Here is a 19803-nt window from a genome sequence, read left to right on the forward strand (position 1 = left end):
GCACTCTTGGTTTGCCATTGGAAGCAGACTTCCTGCGGCTCCCTGTCTCATCAGCTTCTCATTTCAAGTAATTTAAAATGTAATTTAAAATCTCTCTACTTCCTCCAGACTATTAATTTCTCTCTCCTTACTCTTCTATAGATGTCATTCTGTGTTGCGCTATTCAGTAAGATGCGAACTGTTGTAAAAATCTGTCACAGTGTTTTTATTCTGTGTTCTTGTTTTGTATTATCATTTTTAATGATTCTTTGTAGGAAAGATGAAATCTCAGCACAGCATCTAACCACAGCACAAGCAGTCACACAGGACATTCTGGCATTTGCATTGCCTTTGTTCCAATCTTCTCCTGTGGCATTTAGAACTATAGAGGGATTATTGTGAATGGTCTAAGAGTATATAAGTAGGGTAACAGGAAGATAATTATTTCTGGAAATTGGGAAGTGTGAGGCAGGAAGCTGTGATTAGTTCTGATCCTGAGCTTTCATAGATCTCGCTCCTCTCAGCCAGAGATTAAAGAACTCACAACCCTGTAAACCTGGCCTTCTTACACTGACAATTTCTTTGGGTATAACATGCCTCTTTTCTGTTGCTCTAGTCACTTGAAACCAAACTTGTCAAAGCTGTAGAAATATGTAATAAAGGCAACAGTTCTGGATTGATTTTAGGGCCTCTGTTTTGGCCCAGCTGCTGCATCATCCTCTGCATCTGACTGGATTCATGAAATGTAAAGATATGTAATCCTGGCACTTCAGCAATATTTTTCTTTTTATAGATTAAATCTGTAATTTCTCACAGCGTTGGGGTGCCCCGCAAGCCCAAATCCACAACCTCTACAACCACAACCTATGACTGCTTGCTCACCCTGCTAGTCTCACTACACTCAGATACCAACAGAAGCAAGCTCCTCAACCCAGAGACAACCTCTGCCTGCGCAGTGCAGCGTACCCTGACCCAAAGCAGCACTACCGTTTGTAACAGTAAAATGAACACATAACCACATGGGCTACACAGGTGGGCCCTAGGTGAAAACACATAGCATCGCCCCTTCTCTCCCTCTCCTCTTTGAATGACCCTGGTGTGTAAAGATGGGTGAGCTTTCAGAAGCCCTTTCTGCTTCCACTCACTCCAGCCAGGTTGCTTGTGTGGCATTACAAGAAGAGCTGTGTTATGCTTTTTTGAGAGTACAGAGTAAGTGAGGAACCCACCCTCCTTGGAACTGTGAGCTCCACAGATTTCCAGAGTGCCTGTGATGTTGATGCCTGGTGAATTTGAGTGCCAGAATAGCCAGCTGAAGTTTTATCCTCCTCAGAGTCTTTCAATCTCCTGGCCCAGCTTTTCTACACTCCTTTGAAAAATGAGAAGACTTGAATACTGGGGTGGGGTTGGAGGGCCACAACCACCAGCATAAAAAGAAAATGGCTCAGAATCTCAAGAATTACTTATTTCTCCCTTATGCCTTCCCTCTTCAAGGCCTCTTCCTTCTTTCAGTGGAAATATCTCAGAAGGGAAGGAGAAGTCCTTGAGTGATCTTTTCTAGCTTCCCCAGTTAAGAGCCTTACAGAGCCGCTTCATCACAGGCCATCCCTGTAGAGCCGTAATCTCCCACCAGTATAGCAATGTTCTCTGCATGTCTCTGCCTCTCAAATTCCTTTGAACCAAGAACAACAGTTCAGAGAGCCTCTCCACAGCTACCATCCTGCGCACTCTTGCAGCAACTTGCACTCAGAGTGCTAAAGGTGCACTGGGGCCACATCCCCCCTTGCCAATCCTCAGCTTTTTGGCAGCTCAGTGAGTGCAGAAAAAGACCCCCAGCTCCCGTGGCAGAGGGCCAGGAGTCCCCCAAGTGAGGCTAGGGACTGTGGTTGTTCCCCAGCAAGGTGTTTGTGGTCTCAGCCTGTGCTGTCTACTACCACTCCTACTTCTATCCTTTCTCCTTCCTCCCCCAGAGCCTCTTCTGCCTGCCTGCTGGTGATGATGTGCATATGGGTGATGCCAGGGACCATGAGTGCTTGCTGCCCTCAGCTGTGAGGGCAGCTTGGTCAGTTCCCTCCAAATTGGTGAAATGATCAGTGGTCTGCAGGGCAGCCAATGGCCACCCTGTTGTTTGCTATGGAGCCTTTCATGTCCAACAGTCCTGGGGGAGATTTTTCTGAAAGGGCAGTCCCAGTCTGTACCCAGAGAGAAGGGAGGAGAGACAGATGGAGCCATGAAATTGCAATGTGGCTGAAGCCCTCCAACTGGTTCAACTTCCCAGCACCCCCTTCTCTCAGCCCCACTCCCCCGCACAGAACAGCAGTGAACCTAAAGCAGCTCTTCTAGTCTCTTTTTCACTGAACAATGAATCCGATCAGAGAGAAACAAAATCGGTAGCATCAAGAATTAGATTCTTTCTTTTCTTTATGGTTGTTGCATTAATGAGCAGCTACATGTATAGAACCAGGAGGTGACTAATGTAATTAACCTGGTGTAATGATACTGCTGAGGAAGAGAGAGCGGATTATGACATACTTAGATGTCAGTATTGCACAATTTTGTATATGTTCCCGGTACTATCGGGTTGTGCCTGACACAGGAGACTTAAGCAGTGATAGATTTTAGTCTGCATCCATTCAGCTCATGCATCTTTCTGTGTAAAACGAGGATATGAAAGACGGTTTGCTTTCCAGGGGTTGGGAGGCCGTGAAGGGATTCAATTTGGTGGTTCCTCTCCTTAACAAATTGGTAGTAATAATAATAAATCATCCTTTCTCGTGAAGAATCTTCCCAAAATGTCTTCTTCGTGGAGCAGGCATTGGGGTTTTACAGAAAGCTATAAAGACAAAGTCAGAATGCAGGGATTCACACAACACTGGTCAGGGGGAGACAGAGGGACAGAAAACGAGCAACACCAAAACATATGCAACTTGCAGCGAACCCGAGAAGAGTGAAGAGCAAGCACTTATGAATCATAAAAACAACAATAATGACAGTAATAAATGCTTATTTTTAAATTACCCTTCCGCGTTACATTTCACCCGTCTCCTGAGGAGAGAAACAGCTGACTGAAGTTTTGTGCGGCTCTAACCACTGTGTGCAGGTTGCACCGGCGGACGGCGGGGATGGGAAGGAGGCTGAGCTGGGGGGTGGGCGAGGTCGGGATAGAAAGGCCGAAAGCAAGAAAGAGGGAGAGCCCCAGCTACTCCTTCCTCTGGGCTCCGCGGCGGCCCGGGGGGACCAACCCTCCCCGGGGCTGGCAGCGGCGGGCTAGGCGCGGGGTGGGGGGGGCTGCCCCCTCAGCCCCTCCCTCCCTCCCTCCCTCCCTCCCTCCCTGCCTGCCCGCGCAGAGCGGAGGAGGGCGGCTGCCGCCCGCGGATGCTGGGGCGCGGGCGGCGCGGGCAGGGCGGGCGGCGCGGGCAGGGGAGCTGTCCTTCAGCACCACCACCGCCGCCCCGGGAGCTGTCCTTCAGCACCACCGCCGGGGGACCGGCAGCGCTCCTCCCGCACTGCCGCCCCGGGAGCTGTCCTTCAGCACCACCGCCCGCCGCCGCCGCGGGGGAGCCGTCCAGCATCGCACCGCCGCCGCCGCCGCCTTGATGCAGTAGCGGGGCCCGGGAATCACCGGGGGCCGCCGCGGGGCAGGGGGTGCCGCAGCCGGGCTCCGCTCCGCGCCCCCCACCCGGGAGGGACGCCACGCCTGTGTCCCCCTTCGCCCCCACCTCCCCGCCCCGCTTCTTCTTCCCCAGAAGGCCCCCTCTCTCCTCGCCCACCTCCGCCAGGAGCAAGCGCCGCGGCTGTGCGGAAAAGCCATGGGAGGCAAGACCTCGGCACCTGTTCAGCTGAAATCAAGGGCTTACAGTATACTGGGCAGTGTGGCTTGGTGGTAGGAGCGAGCGAAAGGAAAGAGAAGCAAGCAAGAAAAAGTGAGAGAGGATTGGAGCGACTGCCGCTGCCGGGAAAAAAAAAATAAAAACCCAAGGAAGATAACTGGGAAGGAAAAGGATTTTCATGGCGCAGGCTGCAGAGCTAAGCAAGAAGACTGAAGGTTGCATCTCTGCTCTTACAGTCTCTAACTGTCTAGGTCCAGATAATGAGAGATTGTGTTGAGGATGCTGCTGCTGCTCCCCTGTTCACTGTGGAAGCCATCTCCAAATTAGCCATTACATATGGAAACTGGAGACCAGAATTTTAGAAAAAGGGATTAAGGCGTCTCGTTTTGGGGGGGGTTCTCTCTTTATTTGTTTGGTTTTTCTTGGTTCTTTTATCTCTTTTTTTTTCTTTTTCCTTTTTTTTATATTTCAACCAGAACGTTTCCGATTTAAAAGGCAAGCCTCCTCCCGTGTGGTCTTTCTAATTTACACTCTTTTCCGTGGGCTTTCTTACCTCCCTTTTTTGATATCTATCTCTCTATATATACCCATTATATTATTAGTCGGAATTATTATTCTTTTATTTTATTAAACACACACACCCCAAGAATCAGAAGGCGGTTGGGTATTTGTATAATGAAGAATTATGGGGCTCTTTGACAGAGGTGTTCAGATGCTTTTAACCACCGTTGGTGCTTTCGCTGCCTTCAGCCTGATGACCATAGCTGTGGGGACCGACTACTGGCTTTACTCCAGAGGGGTTTGCAAGACTAAAACTGTCAGTGAGAACGAAACCAGCAAAAAGAACGAGGAAGTCATGACCCATTCTGGATTATGGAGAACCTGCTGCCTGGAAGGTATTTTATTCTGGATCTCCGCAACCCCCCTCCCCTTTCCTCTCCCACCACTCCATGTTTCCCCCCCGCCACCCCCACCCCAAATAAATCCCTCCACATTCCACCATTTTCTTACTTCATTTCTTTCACCACGGATCGAGAACGGTGGGCTCAGTTACTCAGGGCACAGAGGCTAGAAGACAGGCAAAACATTCTCTGCTCCGTTCCATTCTCCCTTCCTCTTCCCTACCCTCCCCCCACCACCACCTTCCCCCAAAATTCACTTCCCCCTTCCAACTGGAATAATGTGTGTGTTACAAAAACACCGAGAGACCCTTTCAAAAAGCAACCGTGCTCTCTGCCTGTCTTCAGCTTGTTTGTATTGCCTGGGAAAGCAATGCCAAAATGCTGTATTATTGCTGTGCTCCGGCTGTAACCAGAGTGAAATGATTGCTCTCTTTGCAAATGGCTTATTTGCAAAGACAAGACTGGGAGTGCAGGGCGATGTGGAGAGGGGGTGACTGCAAAGCACTTCTGATGCAATTATTAGTTCACTTTAGGAGGAAAAAAGAGAGAAAGGGAAGCAACCCTGTTATGTCCAAAATGTCTCATACAGTAAATCTAATGATTCCAGTCATCTCGAGCAGAGTTCAGAGCATTTCGTAATGTCTGTAAGCAACCTCATCTCACTGGGCTGGGTGCAGAGGGGTCTAGCCGGTGGCTGATTGGTTTGGTTTGGGGCTGGGATTTATCTCCCGTTTGTTTCTTGTTGGGGGGTGGTTTTTTGTTTGGGGCTTTTTTTTCAAGGTTTCTGGTAAAGGCTAAAAATAAGCAAGTCTCTGAATGGAAAAATCAGCCTAAGTCTGATGTGGTGAAACTGAACAGCAACTCAGTGACATGTCTGATGGCAGAAGAGACACCGCCGCAACCAACTTCTGGAATCAGACGTTCCTAAGGGAGGGGGAAAGAAGAGAGGGGCCAGTGATTCGCTTTTCAATATGCGTTGCTCAGTACTGCTATTGGCGTACGTGTGGGCTGGGGAGGTGGTCTTCAGCCTGTGCTGGAGGGATAGGGGCAACCGATGTAAATGCGTGGTTTATGTTACACACGTAGCGAGAAGGAGAGAGTGAGAGCACAAGAGCGCACATTACAGCCCATTGTAAAAGCTCTGTTTATGAATCAGCTCCCAGCTGGAGGGTGGGCTGCCGGAGGTTTATGGACATCCAGGGGTAATGTCTGTGTCTGTTGGTATCCACCAGAGCTGGGTGTGCCTGGAGCTCCCTGATGGGAGAGAACTGGGAGCGTGTACCGCAGAACTGATTTTCTAAGACCGGCATTGGGAGATGGAAGGCAGCGGGGAGGGGGGAATAAACTATGTATGTCCTGATGTCTCTCACCAAAGCAAGCTAAAGCTGCTGTTTGGAAATGGTTGTGTCCGGGAAGAAGTGCGAATTTCCACCCCGTTCTTGGTGCAAACGGTTGAGTGATGGCTGGACATGTTTTGAATAGCTAAGTGACTTCATTGAGCGATGGTCTATTTGACGCATACTGCATTTAGTGCCCTTTGTCAACCCAAACTGCTGCCTTTTAACATATCCTGCAGAGGAGCTCTATGCTGAATACTATATGCTGTCTCCATGCCAGAAAATCAATAGCAGTAAATTAATGGGGGATGTTTTAAACACACTCGCTCACGCACACGTTTCGTCCAAATAGATAAATATATAGAGGTATATATTAATAAAAATGAAAAGCCTTTCACACGGCTATTCATTACAACCAGGGAAGGTTGTCCTTAATTAAAAATTAATGAGTGGGAAGGGGAAAAAAAAAAAAAAAGGAAGCCCAAATGCAAAGCCATGCAGGGAAGGGAGGCTGCAGGAAAGAACACCCTCCCTGAGCCGAGTCCCCAAGCTGGGGGGTGGAGGGAGGCTGGGGTGGAGACAGGAGGTATAAGGACCCTGGCCAGGGGAGGCAGTGAATTCAGATCATGTCTATCTGCCCACAGAGCCATACCCAGAGAGACGCGGTCTGAGGAGGAGGAAGGGGCGGGTGAGGTTTGTCGGATCGGAGGAGCTTGGGGCTCCTTCTCCTTTACATCTGACAGGACCCCACAGGCATAGTGGAGAAGTGGCTTGCATGGCAAAGGAAAGTGCCAGGACACTTCCAATTAAAAGCTCCGAAGTGGCCCCAGCCCCCCCGATGCTGCGCTGCCAGCCAAGTCCCCTGTCCTCCCTGTTGACGTTCTCCTGTGGGCTCAGACTGCAGCCTTGCATGAGGGGTGTAAAGTGCAGCCTGAGCGCGAGCTGCACGGCCCTGGCAGGGTGCTCTGGCTTGTCCCAGCCATGTGAAGGTTGGGGTGGCCCGTTCCCCCAGGCCCTGGACACTGGGCAGAAGTGGCATGTGAGGCAGGAAGGTTGCAATGCACCACGCAGGAGCTGAGCCCAGCTCCAAGTCCCTAGCCTGAGGGCACAGGTTGCACCAAAACTTGAAAAGGGGCCAGGAAGCAACAGTACCTCATCAGAAGGCAAAATCAGCCCTATGGCCATGTGCCGAGCAGCGCCTGGGCACGGGTTTGCTTCATCAGCTGGCATGGCACAGGTCTGGCACTGCCGCTGCCGGGATGCCTCCGCTTGTCTTCCTGCAGCTCCATAGCCTGCATGGGGTGGTGGCTGGCACTCTCTTGTTCCCTGAATGTCACAGTCAAATATCCCCACCAGCCCCTGGACAACAGGCCTCTTACTGTCATGTCTGATCCACTTGCAGAGGGGAGTTATCTTCTTTCTTAGCAGAAGGAATCAGAGGTGTCTCTGGTTGACTTGCTCTCCCTGGTGAAAGCTGCCCACTAGTGAGCAAGAGGGAAAAGGGTATAGCAAAGGCTCCTTTCCCCCATGCTGCAGAGGGTGAGCAGATTTGTGGAGGGCAGATCAAAGGCTGTGGGACAGACATGCTTCTGTTGCCTGGGGTGGATGTCAGGGCAGGTCTATAAGGTGAGGGGAGGTAGTGAAGAGGAGGGCAGAAGAATTTTTAACATGCAAATAATCAAAGAAGGAGCTCAAACTGCCTTCTGCTACTGGTAGGAAGCCTCTGATGAGGTTGTCTTCATTTTGGGGGATGTGGGGGAACACTGGCATTAGTCAACACTGTAGGCTGTCAGAGACAGTGGATTCCTTGTGTTCAAAATATTGTGCTAAATTGTCTTTTCTCTTCTTGGCCAAGATATCCAACAGCAAAAATGGACATGGGGAACTCAGTCTTGGGCTGTACACACAGATACGCTGTGGTCAGAATTGCAAGTTCCTGTTGGAGAATTTGGACCCTGGGCTTTCAATTTTCAAGTTCCCCTCTCTCCATTCATTCTGTTCCCCACGGTAGACTTTCAGTCAGCATTTTCAGATCTTTGTGTTGCTCCAAAGAGGAGTGTCATTTGTTCCTCCTCTGTTGCGATTTCTTTCCCCCCTTTCTTGTGTCCTAGAGTGAGCCCTTGTTCCCCTGTGGGGCTAAAGGAGAAAGGTGGTGTTTGTTCTTATTACTGCAGATCAAACTTCTGATTATTTCCTAATCTTCCTTGAAATAATCCTTTCTCAGACTTTGGGGTTGCCCAAATGTGTCCCCAGGCTATTAAAAAAATCTTTGCCCTTCAAGAAAAACGGCTTTTCTCAGCCCTTTGACTGTGTAGGCACAAAACACACGTACACCAAGCAATTGAGATCTGCAAGCTCATGCCACACACGGATACGGCACCTCTTACAACTTCGAAATGGCTGCGGATCTTCCAGCCTAATTCCTTCTTGGCACCGATGCTTTAAAACCACTTTTTATTATGAGTGATGCCTTGTCTAGTTCTTTCATTAGCTCCTGTAGATCTCCTACAGGATCTCAAAAAGTGAGCGACGATGCCTTATCAGGGTCTCATGAAGCAAGCAAATGAAATGTATTTTATATCTGCAGGTTATTGGTTTTGTCATGTTGTCATTATTATTAGGAAAGGGATAGGTCTGGGAGGCTTTTATGCCGAGAAGGAGGAAGAGAAGAGTCCAGGGCAGGCAGGCATGAGTGATGCGCATGGGGTTAGACATCCCTGTAGATCTGACTGGTGTGAAGGCAAGTAATTGAATGGATGTTGGTGCAGAAAATAATTCCTGCCTAGAGACCCTTCCCAAGGAAAATTAATGAGCTGATCTGTTCCCTTTCCGGCTTGTTATATGTGAACAGAGGATGAGAGTTAAGCACAGTTTCAGTGTTTGCAAAAATGAAGAGCTGACAGCAAAGTGAGGCAGGGCACAGGCAGTGGACAAGCTTCTGCCAGACAATTCTGATGCTGCATCGTTTTCTCATGCTGCCTTCTCCCACTGCTGTTTGCTCCTGGGCCACCTTTTTCCTTTTGCACCCATCTTATGAGTGGGGTTTTTTTTTCCTTATTTTCCCTCTTACCTTTCCCAATTTCCTTTCTTTTACCCTTCATTTCTGTCAGCATCCTTAGTTTTGCTCTGCAGAATTGTCTGCCATCCTGCTTCCAAGAATCCACAAATCTGCCAGGGTCCTTTCCCCTGACTCTTGCTGTCCCAATCCAGGGTTTTTTTTCTGAACAGGCAGTGAAAACTGCAGTAGATTAAGTCGGGGTCTCCACGTCTTTGTCGTTCAGGACCAGGAGCAGCCTAGCACAGCCCTGAGATGCAGCAGGAGGCAATGGCCCAACACATAGCTGATTGCTGCTGGCATTGCATCTGCTGGGGCGAAGGAGGATGCAGAGCTGGACAGGCCTTGGATGAAGAGGAAGACAAAAGATTTTTAAAAAGTGAGGTAGCAGCTGGCGAGGGAGAATTACTCAGGATCCCAGACTTGGGTGGGTTTGGTTCTCCTCTCAGCCTAAATTCACACCTGACTGTAAATCATCGAGAAGGTAGGGATTTGAGGGGCTGAGACTTGCAAGCTCAATTCCTTTGTAAGATTTGACAAGGAGATGCTGTTCCTCGCCAGTGAGTTGCTAGAATGGAGTTTTAAATTGCTTTTAAATTATGAATCTTCTTGCTGACAGAGAAAGAGGAATGGGTTAATATTGTCCTGAAATGCACCAGAAATTGCCTTGCTGAAGAGAGTGAGAGCGAAATGCAGTGGGAGGGACATGGAGATGCAGTGTGGCAGCAGTAATGTATAAAGAAATTACACAGAGATAGAACAAATGTCTCTTTGCCAGGGAGACCAGGAGCTATTCCTATCCAATGTTTCCCTTTTAACCCATCCTTTTCCCCATGCAGTCCTCTGAGCCCTTGTCTCACTTCGTTCCAGTTCGGTACGATCTAAGCAAGAGTTTTGGGGGAGGAGGACTGCTGAGGTTTGCCGGCAGAATCTCCATATTTATTTAATTTAAAAGCAGTAGCGAGGAGTTTGCCGGGGGGAGCAGGGAACATTTCAGGCTCTCACATGGCTCTGCCCCCTGCCCCTGTTTTAAGAGCAGATTCCCAATCAAGCATACCGGCTTTATCCCAGGGGGAGCCCTCGCTGCTCCATTCTGCGCTGCTTCTCCCTTCCATATTGCACTCGTTGTCAGGGGACGTGCTGCTGCCTTTCACGGGCACAAAACCTTCCCCCTTGCAGGGGGCTCCCAGGGAGTGAAGGGGGCTGCTGCCAGGGGGAATGGGTCAGCAGTGGGGCTTTCGCTCCCTCTCCTCACCCCACAGCCCCCATCCCAGGGCGACAACTACCCGGCAGGGGAAACACAGAGCGCAGAACAAGTCAGGCGTACGCTGAACATCTTGTAAATACAATACGCCTAAAAGTTATTTTTCCCTAGCCTGTATGACCCCAGCTTTTCCCTCGCCCTCCATCTTTGACTTATTCTATCCATCTCCATTTTAATTTGTTCTCGTTTCCCTCCCCTGTTCTTTCTTTTTATTTTGCTCTTTCATCTTCATGTCTCTTCTGTGCTTTCTCTCAAAAGCAGCTTCTCCTTCATTATTTCTCCCGGTTTCTCTTCAAGTTCTCTGAGGCCCATCTCCCTTGCTCTTTCCTCTGTTCCATTATCTTGTCCTTGCTCTCCTCTGTTCCCTTTGCTCCTGCTGTCTCATCTGTCTGTCCTCCTTCCTCTTCTCTCTGCCATCATTTCCCCCTGGCTTTCCCCCATCTCACATGCAATCATTCCCTTCCAGCTGAAAGAATTTCTTTTGGAGCTGTGCATCCTCTCCACCCTAAAGCAACTCTTTTCCAATGCTTCTCAAACTCTCCCCCTCCTCCTTTCTCTGGCCAGTGTTCCCCCTCCTCAAAACAGTGCATGACACTGGTTGCTTTCGTTGTCTTCTCTTGCCCCCAGGGCACCCTGGCTACCTCTGAGGGGGGGGAGACCCAAGCCTCTCCTTCCACTCCCCTTCATTGCTCGTTGCCTGTGGTCAAGCCAACATCCCTCCACTTTGCTGCCTCCAACCTCCCGTGGCCGGAGGGCTCACTGGCAGCTCAGCTGATGAGCTGGCTCATCTGCATGCAGGCAGCAACTGGGCTGGAAGGAGCTCACGGCAGCCCTAAATACCCTCCCTGGCAACCCTCAGACATGGATCAGGCCAGGATCCAAATGGAAAATAAGGGTCTCTGTAGCCATCAGCCTGGGGCAGTTGTTGTACACTACAGTGCAGGATCTCCAGTTGTCAGGAAAAAGTGCCTCAGCAAGCAGTCGTCCTTTTCAAGCTGTTGACAGGGGAATTATTTTCTCTGAGATTATCAGGAACACTTCGGGGGTGAGATGAATAGGGCTGGGGTCTCTCAATGATCAGCTGAATGAATCTTAATGAGTCAGGTCAGAGGGTGCTGTTGGCCTCTGGAAAAAGGAGGATTGTGTACCGTGCAGAGCTCTACATGAACCATGATGTCTCACTGGATGCCAGAAGCAGGGATACTGCTGTTAGTGGCCCAGTGCAGAGCATGGCTGTAGGCAGAAAACCCACCACCAGCAAGTCCCCATGCACAAGGAGTAGAGCAAGGGGGACAGCAGAGAGTGCAGGAGCAAGGGATCCCTCCAAGGGGGAGGTTTGCAAAGTCAGAAGAGGGTTCGTAAAAGGGGAACAGGGACAAGGAGGAGTAGGAAATCGTGTGTATGAAGGCAGCCTGCGAGTCTAGACGTGTTTGGCTGGAAAAGGAGGTGAATGAGAGGGAAAGCGATTGGATTATACTGAATAATGAATGGGCTAGAGAAGATGGATCAGTAGCTCTTGATTTCCCCATTTTGTAACATACAGACAAGAGGACCTGACGTGAGTCACCGGAGACCCAGTTAAAGCTTTCTCATTTGATGCGTATCAGGGCTGTGGAGCTCTTTGCCACTGGAGCTCCCGTGGCCAAGATTTTAACAACATTTAGCAAGCAAGTGGGCATTTACGACAGAGTTCACAAAAATTAAGCGTCCTCCTAATGGATGTGAACAGCATTTTGGGTGTTTCGTAATTCAGCGATTAAGCCAGTTGCCATAAAAACTAGGATAACATTTCACAAGGGCAGTCTATCCCCTATCTGACTGCCATGTGGTTCTTGCCTCTTTCCCGCAACATTTGTCAGGGATTAAACGGAGCTCAGATTTACTTAGCCTGGCATTTCTTTTGTTTCTAGATGCTATGCTATGCAGTTGCAACGTAAGATGCAAACTAGGCCCTGCGTTTCTGCTGGTGTCAATGACTGCCCTAATTTGACAAATTAGCAGCGAGTTTAGGTATTTCTATCATATTTTGCTAGGAAGGATCTGGGATAGAGAGCAATTATGAGCATATGGAATTAAGTGGAGTCCTTTTTCTTCACACCCTAGGGTATAAAGTAAGTAGTTAGCAATGAAGGTGCTACATATGTGCAAAGAATTATTATTGTTGAAGTCCCTGCTACCCAGAAAGCAATAGGCTTTGGGTCTCTTTGATGCTATCATGACTAAATTAGAAACGAGGTTGTCTCTTTTCTCTGGTATCTGTGGAAATGATTACTGAACTGGCATCTGATGACGTTCAATACCGTAGTGTTTCTATGCACAAGAGATAGAGGCCTGATTCTCTACTCGTTTGCACTGATGCAACCTCACTGACTCAGATGGAGCCACGCTGCTTACGCTGTCTGTGTAGGCAAGGGGAGAATTAGGGAGAGGAAGGGCTGTGTGTGCTTTAAACAGCCATGCCCCTAAGGTCACTCTGTGGCTCCGCTTTGCCAGTGCCGTACCAAACAAACCAGGGGCTAAATTCACTTCCAGTGTGAGTGGATGCAACGACCTCAGTGTTAATGAGATTCTGCGCTTATTTATGCCAGTTGCTTACCCAGTCCAGCAGTTCTCTTTTTGAACTATTTCCATTTTCATTGTCTTTCACCCTCATTAGAAAAATTCAACCTGGCCACCCTCCCTGTGGGGCACAAAACCTCTTACGGACTCCTCACCCTGGATCGGTGAGCATGTAAAATGGCATGAAGCCCCTGGCATTCACCTTTATTTTTTTGTTCTTTCTGCATTTCTATCTTCCATTGAATCTCTTATTTACTGACAGCTTTCTGTCTCCCAGCCCCATTTATCCTCTTTGTGTTACAGAAAAACTCTCTCATAAAATTCCAGACTACACAATCAGAGTTTTCATAACAAGCCCTGCAGGAAATCCACTTCTGTTTCTGTGGCACAGGCTGCTGAAGTTTTTATACTAGCTTCCTATCAGATCTATAACTCCCCAGAGAAGCATATGGACTTTATCCTGCCCCTCCTATTCCCCCAGAGCATATACTCCTACCTGCTAGCTGTGAAAAACAGAAAATTAGGATGGTATACAAAAACTGGAGAATGCAATGCCATCCTATCCATGGGCAGGAAGTTTTCTGATGTGTGTTTTTGCTAGAAGCAAACAACTATCAATCTCTGATTTAGCTTGTTGTGTAAAGTATACATTCTGTCAAATAAAGAATAACACTATCCACCTCCATCCCCTGGATTTTCTATCCCTTTCTGATTTTTCTCTTTCTATTTCTCAGTTTTCATTCCCCTCTTGAACACTATTTTTTTTTAGTGTCTGTTTTATTTTTCTCCTCCCACTGCTTCATAACTACATTTCATTCTTAAATTTGCTGTCACTCAGACAACTCTTTTTCTTCAGGTCTTGTTTATACCACCAGTGTAGCTGCAGTGCGATGGATCACGCTTGAACACTGAATATTTCCCAGGCTTATGGTCATGTTCATTCAATATCAGACCGAGCACTGTCAATCCAACCACTTTTGATCCAACCCTATTTGCTGACTCCTGCAACCTTACTGTGACCTGTCCATTGTAACCAGTAAATTTCTGAGAACTTGTTTCTGGAGATTTATATTCACCTGAAGATATTGCCTACTACTTTTCCTTCTTAGTTTCAATTTTTCTTTTTCATTCTTGGTTTCAATTTTTCTTCATTCTCTCCATCAGTCCCCTTTGGAATTCACTGTTTCTTCTTCCCTTTTTCTTCACATCATCTCTCATGTCTGCCATTTTCTCTCCCAGCCCTCACCCCTGACGACATTTCTTCTCTTCCATTTACATTGCTAGCCCATAGCTCTCCTGGGTAGGAACTGCTCCCCTTAATCCCATCCCATTCAGCCTCTATGGAGAGGTGGTGGAACAGGATTGACAAATAAATGTGTTTGTGTGTGTGTGTGTGTGTGCACGTGCACACATGTACATGTGCATCTCCTTTCAGATATGGCCGGTATGAAATCTTGGTGGTTGAAATGAAGTGGCCTGGCTCTGACTTTTGCCTTTCAGACAGCCGTGAGGAATCATTTCCGAATGCAGATGCCCCTCAGAATTGCCTTGAGAGTACAGGGTCTCAAGGGATCAATCATCAAGAATTTCTGCTGCTTCCTTTTAGATTCAAGCATTGCCCTTTTCCTTAGGCTGAGGGTCACGGGTTTTTGAAGGGCAGCAGCAGAATCATGAAAGAAGACATTTTTCTCTTGCTCATTTTTGAGTGAGGGAGTGAATGAACTGTGATAAATATTTTTCTGTATATAGCTATAGCTGTCTCAAAGAAGTGGCAGAGGAAACAGATGGCAGAGGCCCTTTATAGGCAGCTGCTGTTGTCTCTTAAGGTGTCACCATCACAAGAAAAGTGGTTGTAATTGGGGAACTTCAAGATCAGTAGCGCCTGAAAGGACTCGAGCAGGAAAGAATGTCATCCTGCGTGAAGGGGAGAGGGGGAAGGCAGAAATCAAATATTCAGAGACTAGGGAATGGTGCTTGAGGGGTGAAATAAAGAACAGGGAATAGGTTAAAGCAACTGTGAAGTTTTGCTGAATGACCTGACCACAGGATGGATGGTTTCCCTGCTTTTGGGGGTCTGTACTTGGCCATAGACAGTGGGGACATTGTAGGCAGGGCAAAGAGCTGGTTTAGAGTATTTTGGGGACAGCAAGAGGGGCTGGTGTCCAGAGGAAACAACTGAGTGAGAGCCAGAGATCCCCAACACATGGTGGAAATGAAGCTGGGGGAGAGGAAAGGTCCAGCAACAGCTATCTCCAGGCTCCTGTCTTGCTTCAGAGCACCCTTGCAGTGCGTGCTTTTGGGATGGGGGTTGCTACAGTTTGATGTAGAAGCCTCTGTCCCAGATATTCCTCAAATAATTTGCCTGCCTGGAGCCCTATCGTCTCAGTGCACAAAGAGAAATTATAAGTTAACCTGTAAAACGACAGAAGTGGAGATATGTAGCTGCTCCCTGAAGAAACAACCAGGGCTATGTTTCCTCATATTTTACAGGCTGAGAGGGGTTGCACAGTGGGCTAGACCCCTGAGTCTTCCAGTTATTGAGTTGTTTAAATCTCTCCTGCTCCCTTTGCATCTCCATGTATTCCTTTCAAGGAAGAGAAAATTCCACAGAAAAGTTCAAGAGAAGGTTTGGGAGGAAACCAGGGAGGATGACAGGGTCTATCATGAAGTGCGAGGGTTTAGGGTAACAGAGCAGCTGTGAACAGGCTTGGTGTTGGAGATGAATTGGAGCTGAACGTTGCAGTGTCCTCTAGCTGAGACACCTCCAGTGCAACGGTACTCAATAATCTCAAAGGAAACAACTGCCAAGAGCAGAGCAGAGCAGTGAAGCTCTTTTGCTGCTGGGAAAGGGAGCAACAGAGAAACTAATATGTCTCCCCTGCTGAGTGAACTGCAACACAAACAGCAGCACAGCATACAGGAAAAGCATGGGATTGACAATTTTCCAAAATTTCAGGTGGCCGCCTAATCATTGCACCACTCTTCCCCAATCACCACTCCACTCTTCCCCTCTTCCGTCATCACTTTGTCCCTGTGCTCACAGGAAAGCATAACTCAGAAAGGGCAAGAACAGCTTTCCAGGAATTAATTCCAGGGGCTGTCTAAGATCACAGGAGAAAGGTGTTTGTCTGTGTGCTGCATCATTACAGCTTGGCCCATATTTACAGGAATAGTGAGGGGGAAAGCATTCAGAGCAAAGCAAGACGATGAGACAGAGCACTGCGAGGATGTAAAGGCACCGGAGCCAGGGAAAATTTATATTCCTCTGCAGAAACTGAAGGGATGAATTGTTTCTGGGAGTAGACTGACTCAGCTGTGGAAGAAAGCATCTCTGCATGCTGGAAACAGAGGGACGGCTGGGGCTGGAAGGGTCCATGGCAGCTGGAAAACACAGCTGGCCAGAAGGAAACATTAGGGAAGAGGGAACCCAGGACTTGGCCATGGCATGGCATGGGGAGGTGGTAATAGGCATGCAGTGGGAGTGCTGAAAGGAGATAATTGAGAAATACGGTCTGAAAGAGGACAATGAGTCAGGAGAAACCCTGGGACTCAGAGGTAGGAGAGACTTGAATTGCTGAGAGAAGCAGGAATATCAGCGGGAGCCCATGGTTGGAGAGACAGAACTCCTCATCCATCTTCTCTGCCTTGTGGAGTGGGATTGATTTTCTCCCGTCTGATGCCAGGATCTGCCACCCCTAATGACCTTTTCTCCCTCTCCCCTCTACTCCAGCCTACGGGAGAAAGAAGGGTTTAAACACACATAGACAGGGCAGGATCAATCACATCAACCAACCAATCAGGGACCTGCAGCAATTTGGAAAGTGTGACCAGTGGTCGCAACTCCGTGCAGTGAAGTTTCACAAAGGAAAGCTAGGGAAAGGAAGAATCAAAGGAGTTGGAGCATAAAATTTTTGTCCCAACTTGGTGATGACAAGAAATTTATCTATGTAAGCAACATAAGGCAGACATGGCCTCCTCCTACACTGAGTCTCTCTGGTGGTCTCACAGCTGTAAGCACAGGAATTTGTCCTTCTGGAGGCCTGGTGTACAGTTTTCAGGGCAGAGAACTCACAGTTTGACCAGATTATCTTTGGTAAAGAAGGGGAACAAAAACTTGATGCTCGTCTCTGGCTGCGGCTCTTCAGCAGAGGGTTTCTGAGCATTTCATCTTTTATTAGCATTGTGCCATTGTGGCTGCACCAAAATGCTTCATGTAGGGTGGAAACACCCTTATGCTAGACACTGTGCATACACAAAAGCTGTCGTCCCTACATCAAAGAAGTGACAATCAAAGATGACAAATGACATATGAAAGGCAGCAAAGCAGAAGACAGCAAACGTGTAGAACTTGTTTCTGCATTGTTGCTTTTGACATCAGCAAGAGGGTATTACACCTAGAACTGACTTCATCTCTTTCTCCAGAGCAGGCAGAGCAGAATGCAGGACAGGACACGTCCACCCAGCACCAGGCAGTGCCAGGAGGAGATAGCTGAATAACTCTAAGCAAGCTGGCTTAGGTATTTCAAGCCCTACTGGCTACTTGAGCATGGTGCTCTGCACAGGCAAATTAGCAGCGTGTCTGAGAGCTGTCAGGACGCAGCGCTTACTCAGGTGTGCTGCTCCCAAGACCCATGCAAGGTGACATTACATTGTGCCATGGAGACTTACAGTAAGACCCTCTCTCAGCTCTAAATCCAAATCTAATCCTCTTATGCCTGTACAGGCATGCCTACGTTGTTGGAGGGGCTTTTCCCCCATACTTGGTAACTACAGGTGGTCTGAAAGGAAGGATCACATCTCATTCTGTTCCTTTGGGAGAAGCCCTGTGTTATTTGGGGTTCGGAAAGGGAGCTTGGTCCCAAGCATGTCTCCAAGTGCCTAAGAAATCTGGAGCCGGAAGATGTCATCACTGCTGGATTTCTCCTTTGCAGTTTTAGCAGGCAGGTTTGAAGGACACAGAGACTAATCTCCATGTGACCTGCAGATCCTGTCCTTTCACATGAGGGCTGAAGCTTGCTGAAGAGGCAATGCTGGAATGCTTTTGCCCATGTGGTATCTGCCCTGGGGATACACGGCCACTTCTGTCTCTTGGGTTGTCACTTACCAGTGAAAATTCATTGGACTCATGACAAAACTGCAGGATTTACCAGCAAAGAAATAGTTTGTTCTGAAAATAAATAAAATCTGATCTGGAGGTGGTAATTTACTCAGACACCCAAGAGATCACTTATTTTGAGTATCTTGTTTAATTCTCACTGAGACTGCTAGTTTTCTGTCATTCTTGATCTCAGTTTTCTTGGAAAAAGGTGTAATATGTTACATGATTCCTTCCCCATAATAAGAAAAGAGGAAACGTCTCAAGGAGAAGAAAGCTCCGTGGCCATCACTTCACTGGAGCTGCACCACAGAGGTTGAACCCACATCCAAACAAATTCTTAAGACCCATATGAAGCCCCTCTCTTCTTTGAAATCCACGTGAAGAATTAGATCTCTGCAACAGATACACAGTCAGTAGCTTTTCCCAAATAATGAACTAATCAGAAATACTAAAAATAGGCTGCATTGGAACATCAGTTCAGCCATTTGGAATGTAGAGCAAATGGCACTGAATATGTTTAATGAAGTGAAAGAGCTTTGTTTTTAATCACTGAGCTATTGATAAATTGTTGATAGATGATCCAATGTGGACTTTGCTTTCAAATATTGTGGCTTTATGAACCTGCCAAGACCCTCTTGAGCCTTTTACTGCTAATGTAGTAGGACTTCCTGCCCTTTTCAGGACCTAAAAGAAGAATAATTGTAGTGTTGTCTTTTTTTTTCCGGATAGCAAACATTTAGCCTCTGGGCCAGTGATCAATTTTCAAGAATAAATGTTCATAGTTGTACAAAATCAGACCCTGGGAACTGGGTCGGATATGTGAGAAAAGATGACAAGATGGGAGGCAGATCAGTTCACATTTTACATGCTGTTATGAGAATAACACCAGGGCATTAAATTAGGAGGACGGTGAGAGCAAATGCGGGAGAATATGATTTTTAGCTGTACAGCAGCAAAATGAGTGGGGAATGGGGGCAGAGTCTACAGGTGAGGGGAGGTTTAATTTTCATGCAGGGAATGAAGTGAGCTGGGACCTCATGGATGTTAGACTAAAGGACATGCAAAGGGAGTAAGGGAAACTGAGGCTCTAATAGGAAAAAATAGGTCTATTATGAGAGTTGAGACAATACTATTGACCCAGTTTAGTTCATGACAGACCCTATTGGCTGTCCCTCACATGTGGACTAGATCTTCCAGCAAGTCTGGATTATACTCAGTCCAGAATGACAGAGGAGGAGAAAAGAGTCTTAAACTGCTGTCACATTCACGTGCCCCTGAACTTATGTCATCCAGGATTTCCCCTACATACAGAATGTCTTCATGTGGAATTTAAGCTAAATTGTTTGCTGTTTTGTGCTATTAAATGGGGTGAAACAACTGGAATGCATTTGAGGACCAAGCCCTGTACCTATGCTCTGCTGACATATGCTAATACACTAGTGATCTTAGTGGGCAGCTTGCTATGCACCTTGAACCTATTTTTACTTTTCCTTCCAGTGCTGAAGAACCACAGTGTCTTTTTCATGTCCTGCAGGAAATCTCAAACCATATTTGAGATATAGTTTACACACTTTGCAACAGGGTTTAACACCGATTTGCTTAGTATACATGGTCCTTTACAGTTCTATGTTAATGTTATTGGGGTGGGGTACATCAGCCAACCTGTGCTTAGTCAGCATAATAATTAATTAGCTGACTGAACATTTGTATTCTGATTATAAACTCACAAATTATTCAACTGTATCCTATTAGGAACCAGGTTTTTCATTTTAACCTCAACTG

General features: G+C 47.6%; 1 protein-coding gene across 2 annotated transcripts in view; it reads left to right on the forward strand.

The window, feature by feature from the left end:
- The first annotated feature begins 3725 nt into the window (after positions 1-3725).
- The window catches only part of CACNG2 (calcium voltage-gated channel auxiliary subunit gamma 2), a 51915-nt gene continuing 35837 nt past the window's right edge, over positions 3726-19803 (forward strand). The window contains exons 1-2 of one of the 2 annotated variants that reach the window (XM_086740133.1): positions 3728-4021; positions 4557-4702. In XM_086740133.1, the coding sequence (XP_086596259.1) occupies positions 4561-4702 (142 nt within the window). In that variant the 5' untranslated portion in view covers positions 3728-4021; positions 4557-4560. Of the gene's footprint in view, positions 4703-19803 lie in introns of both variants that reach the window. The other variant, XM_086740132.1, reaches the window with a different exon arrangement.

The sequence above is a fragment of the Chlamydotis macqueenii genome, chromosome 1, assembly GCF_036417535.1.
Source record: "Chlamydotis macqueenii isolate bChlMac1 chromosome 1, bChlMac1.mat, whole genome shotgun sequence".
In the NCBI taxonomy this organism is placed as follows: Eukaryota; Metazoa; Chordata; class Aves; order Otidiformes; family Otididae; genus Chlamydotis; species Chlamydotis macqueenii.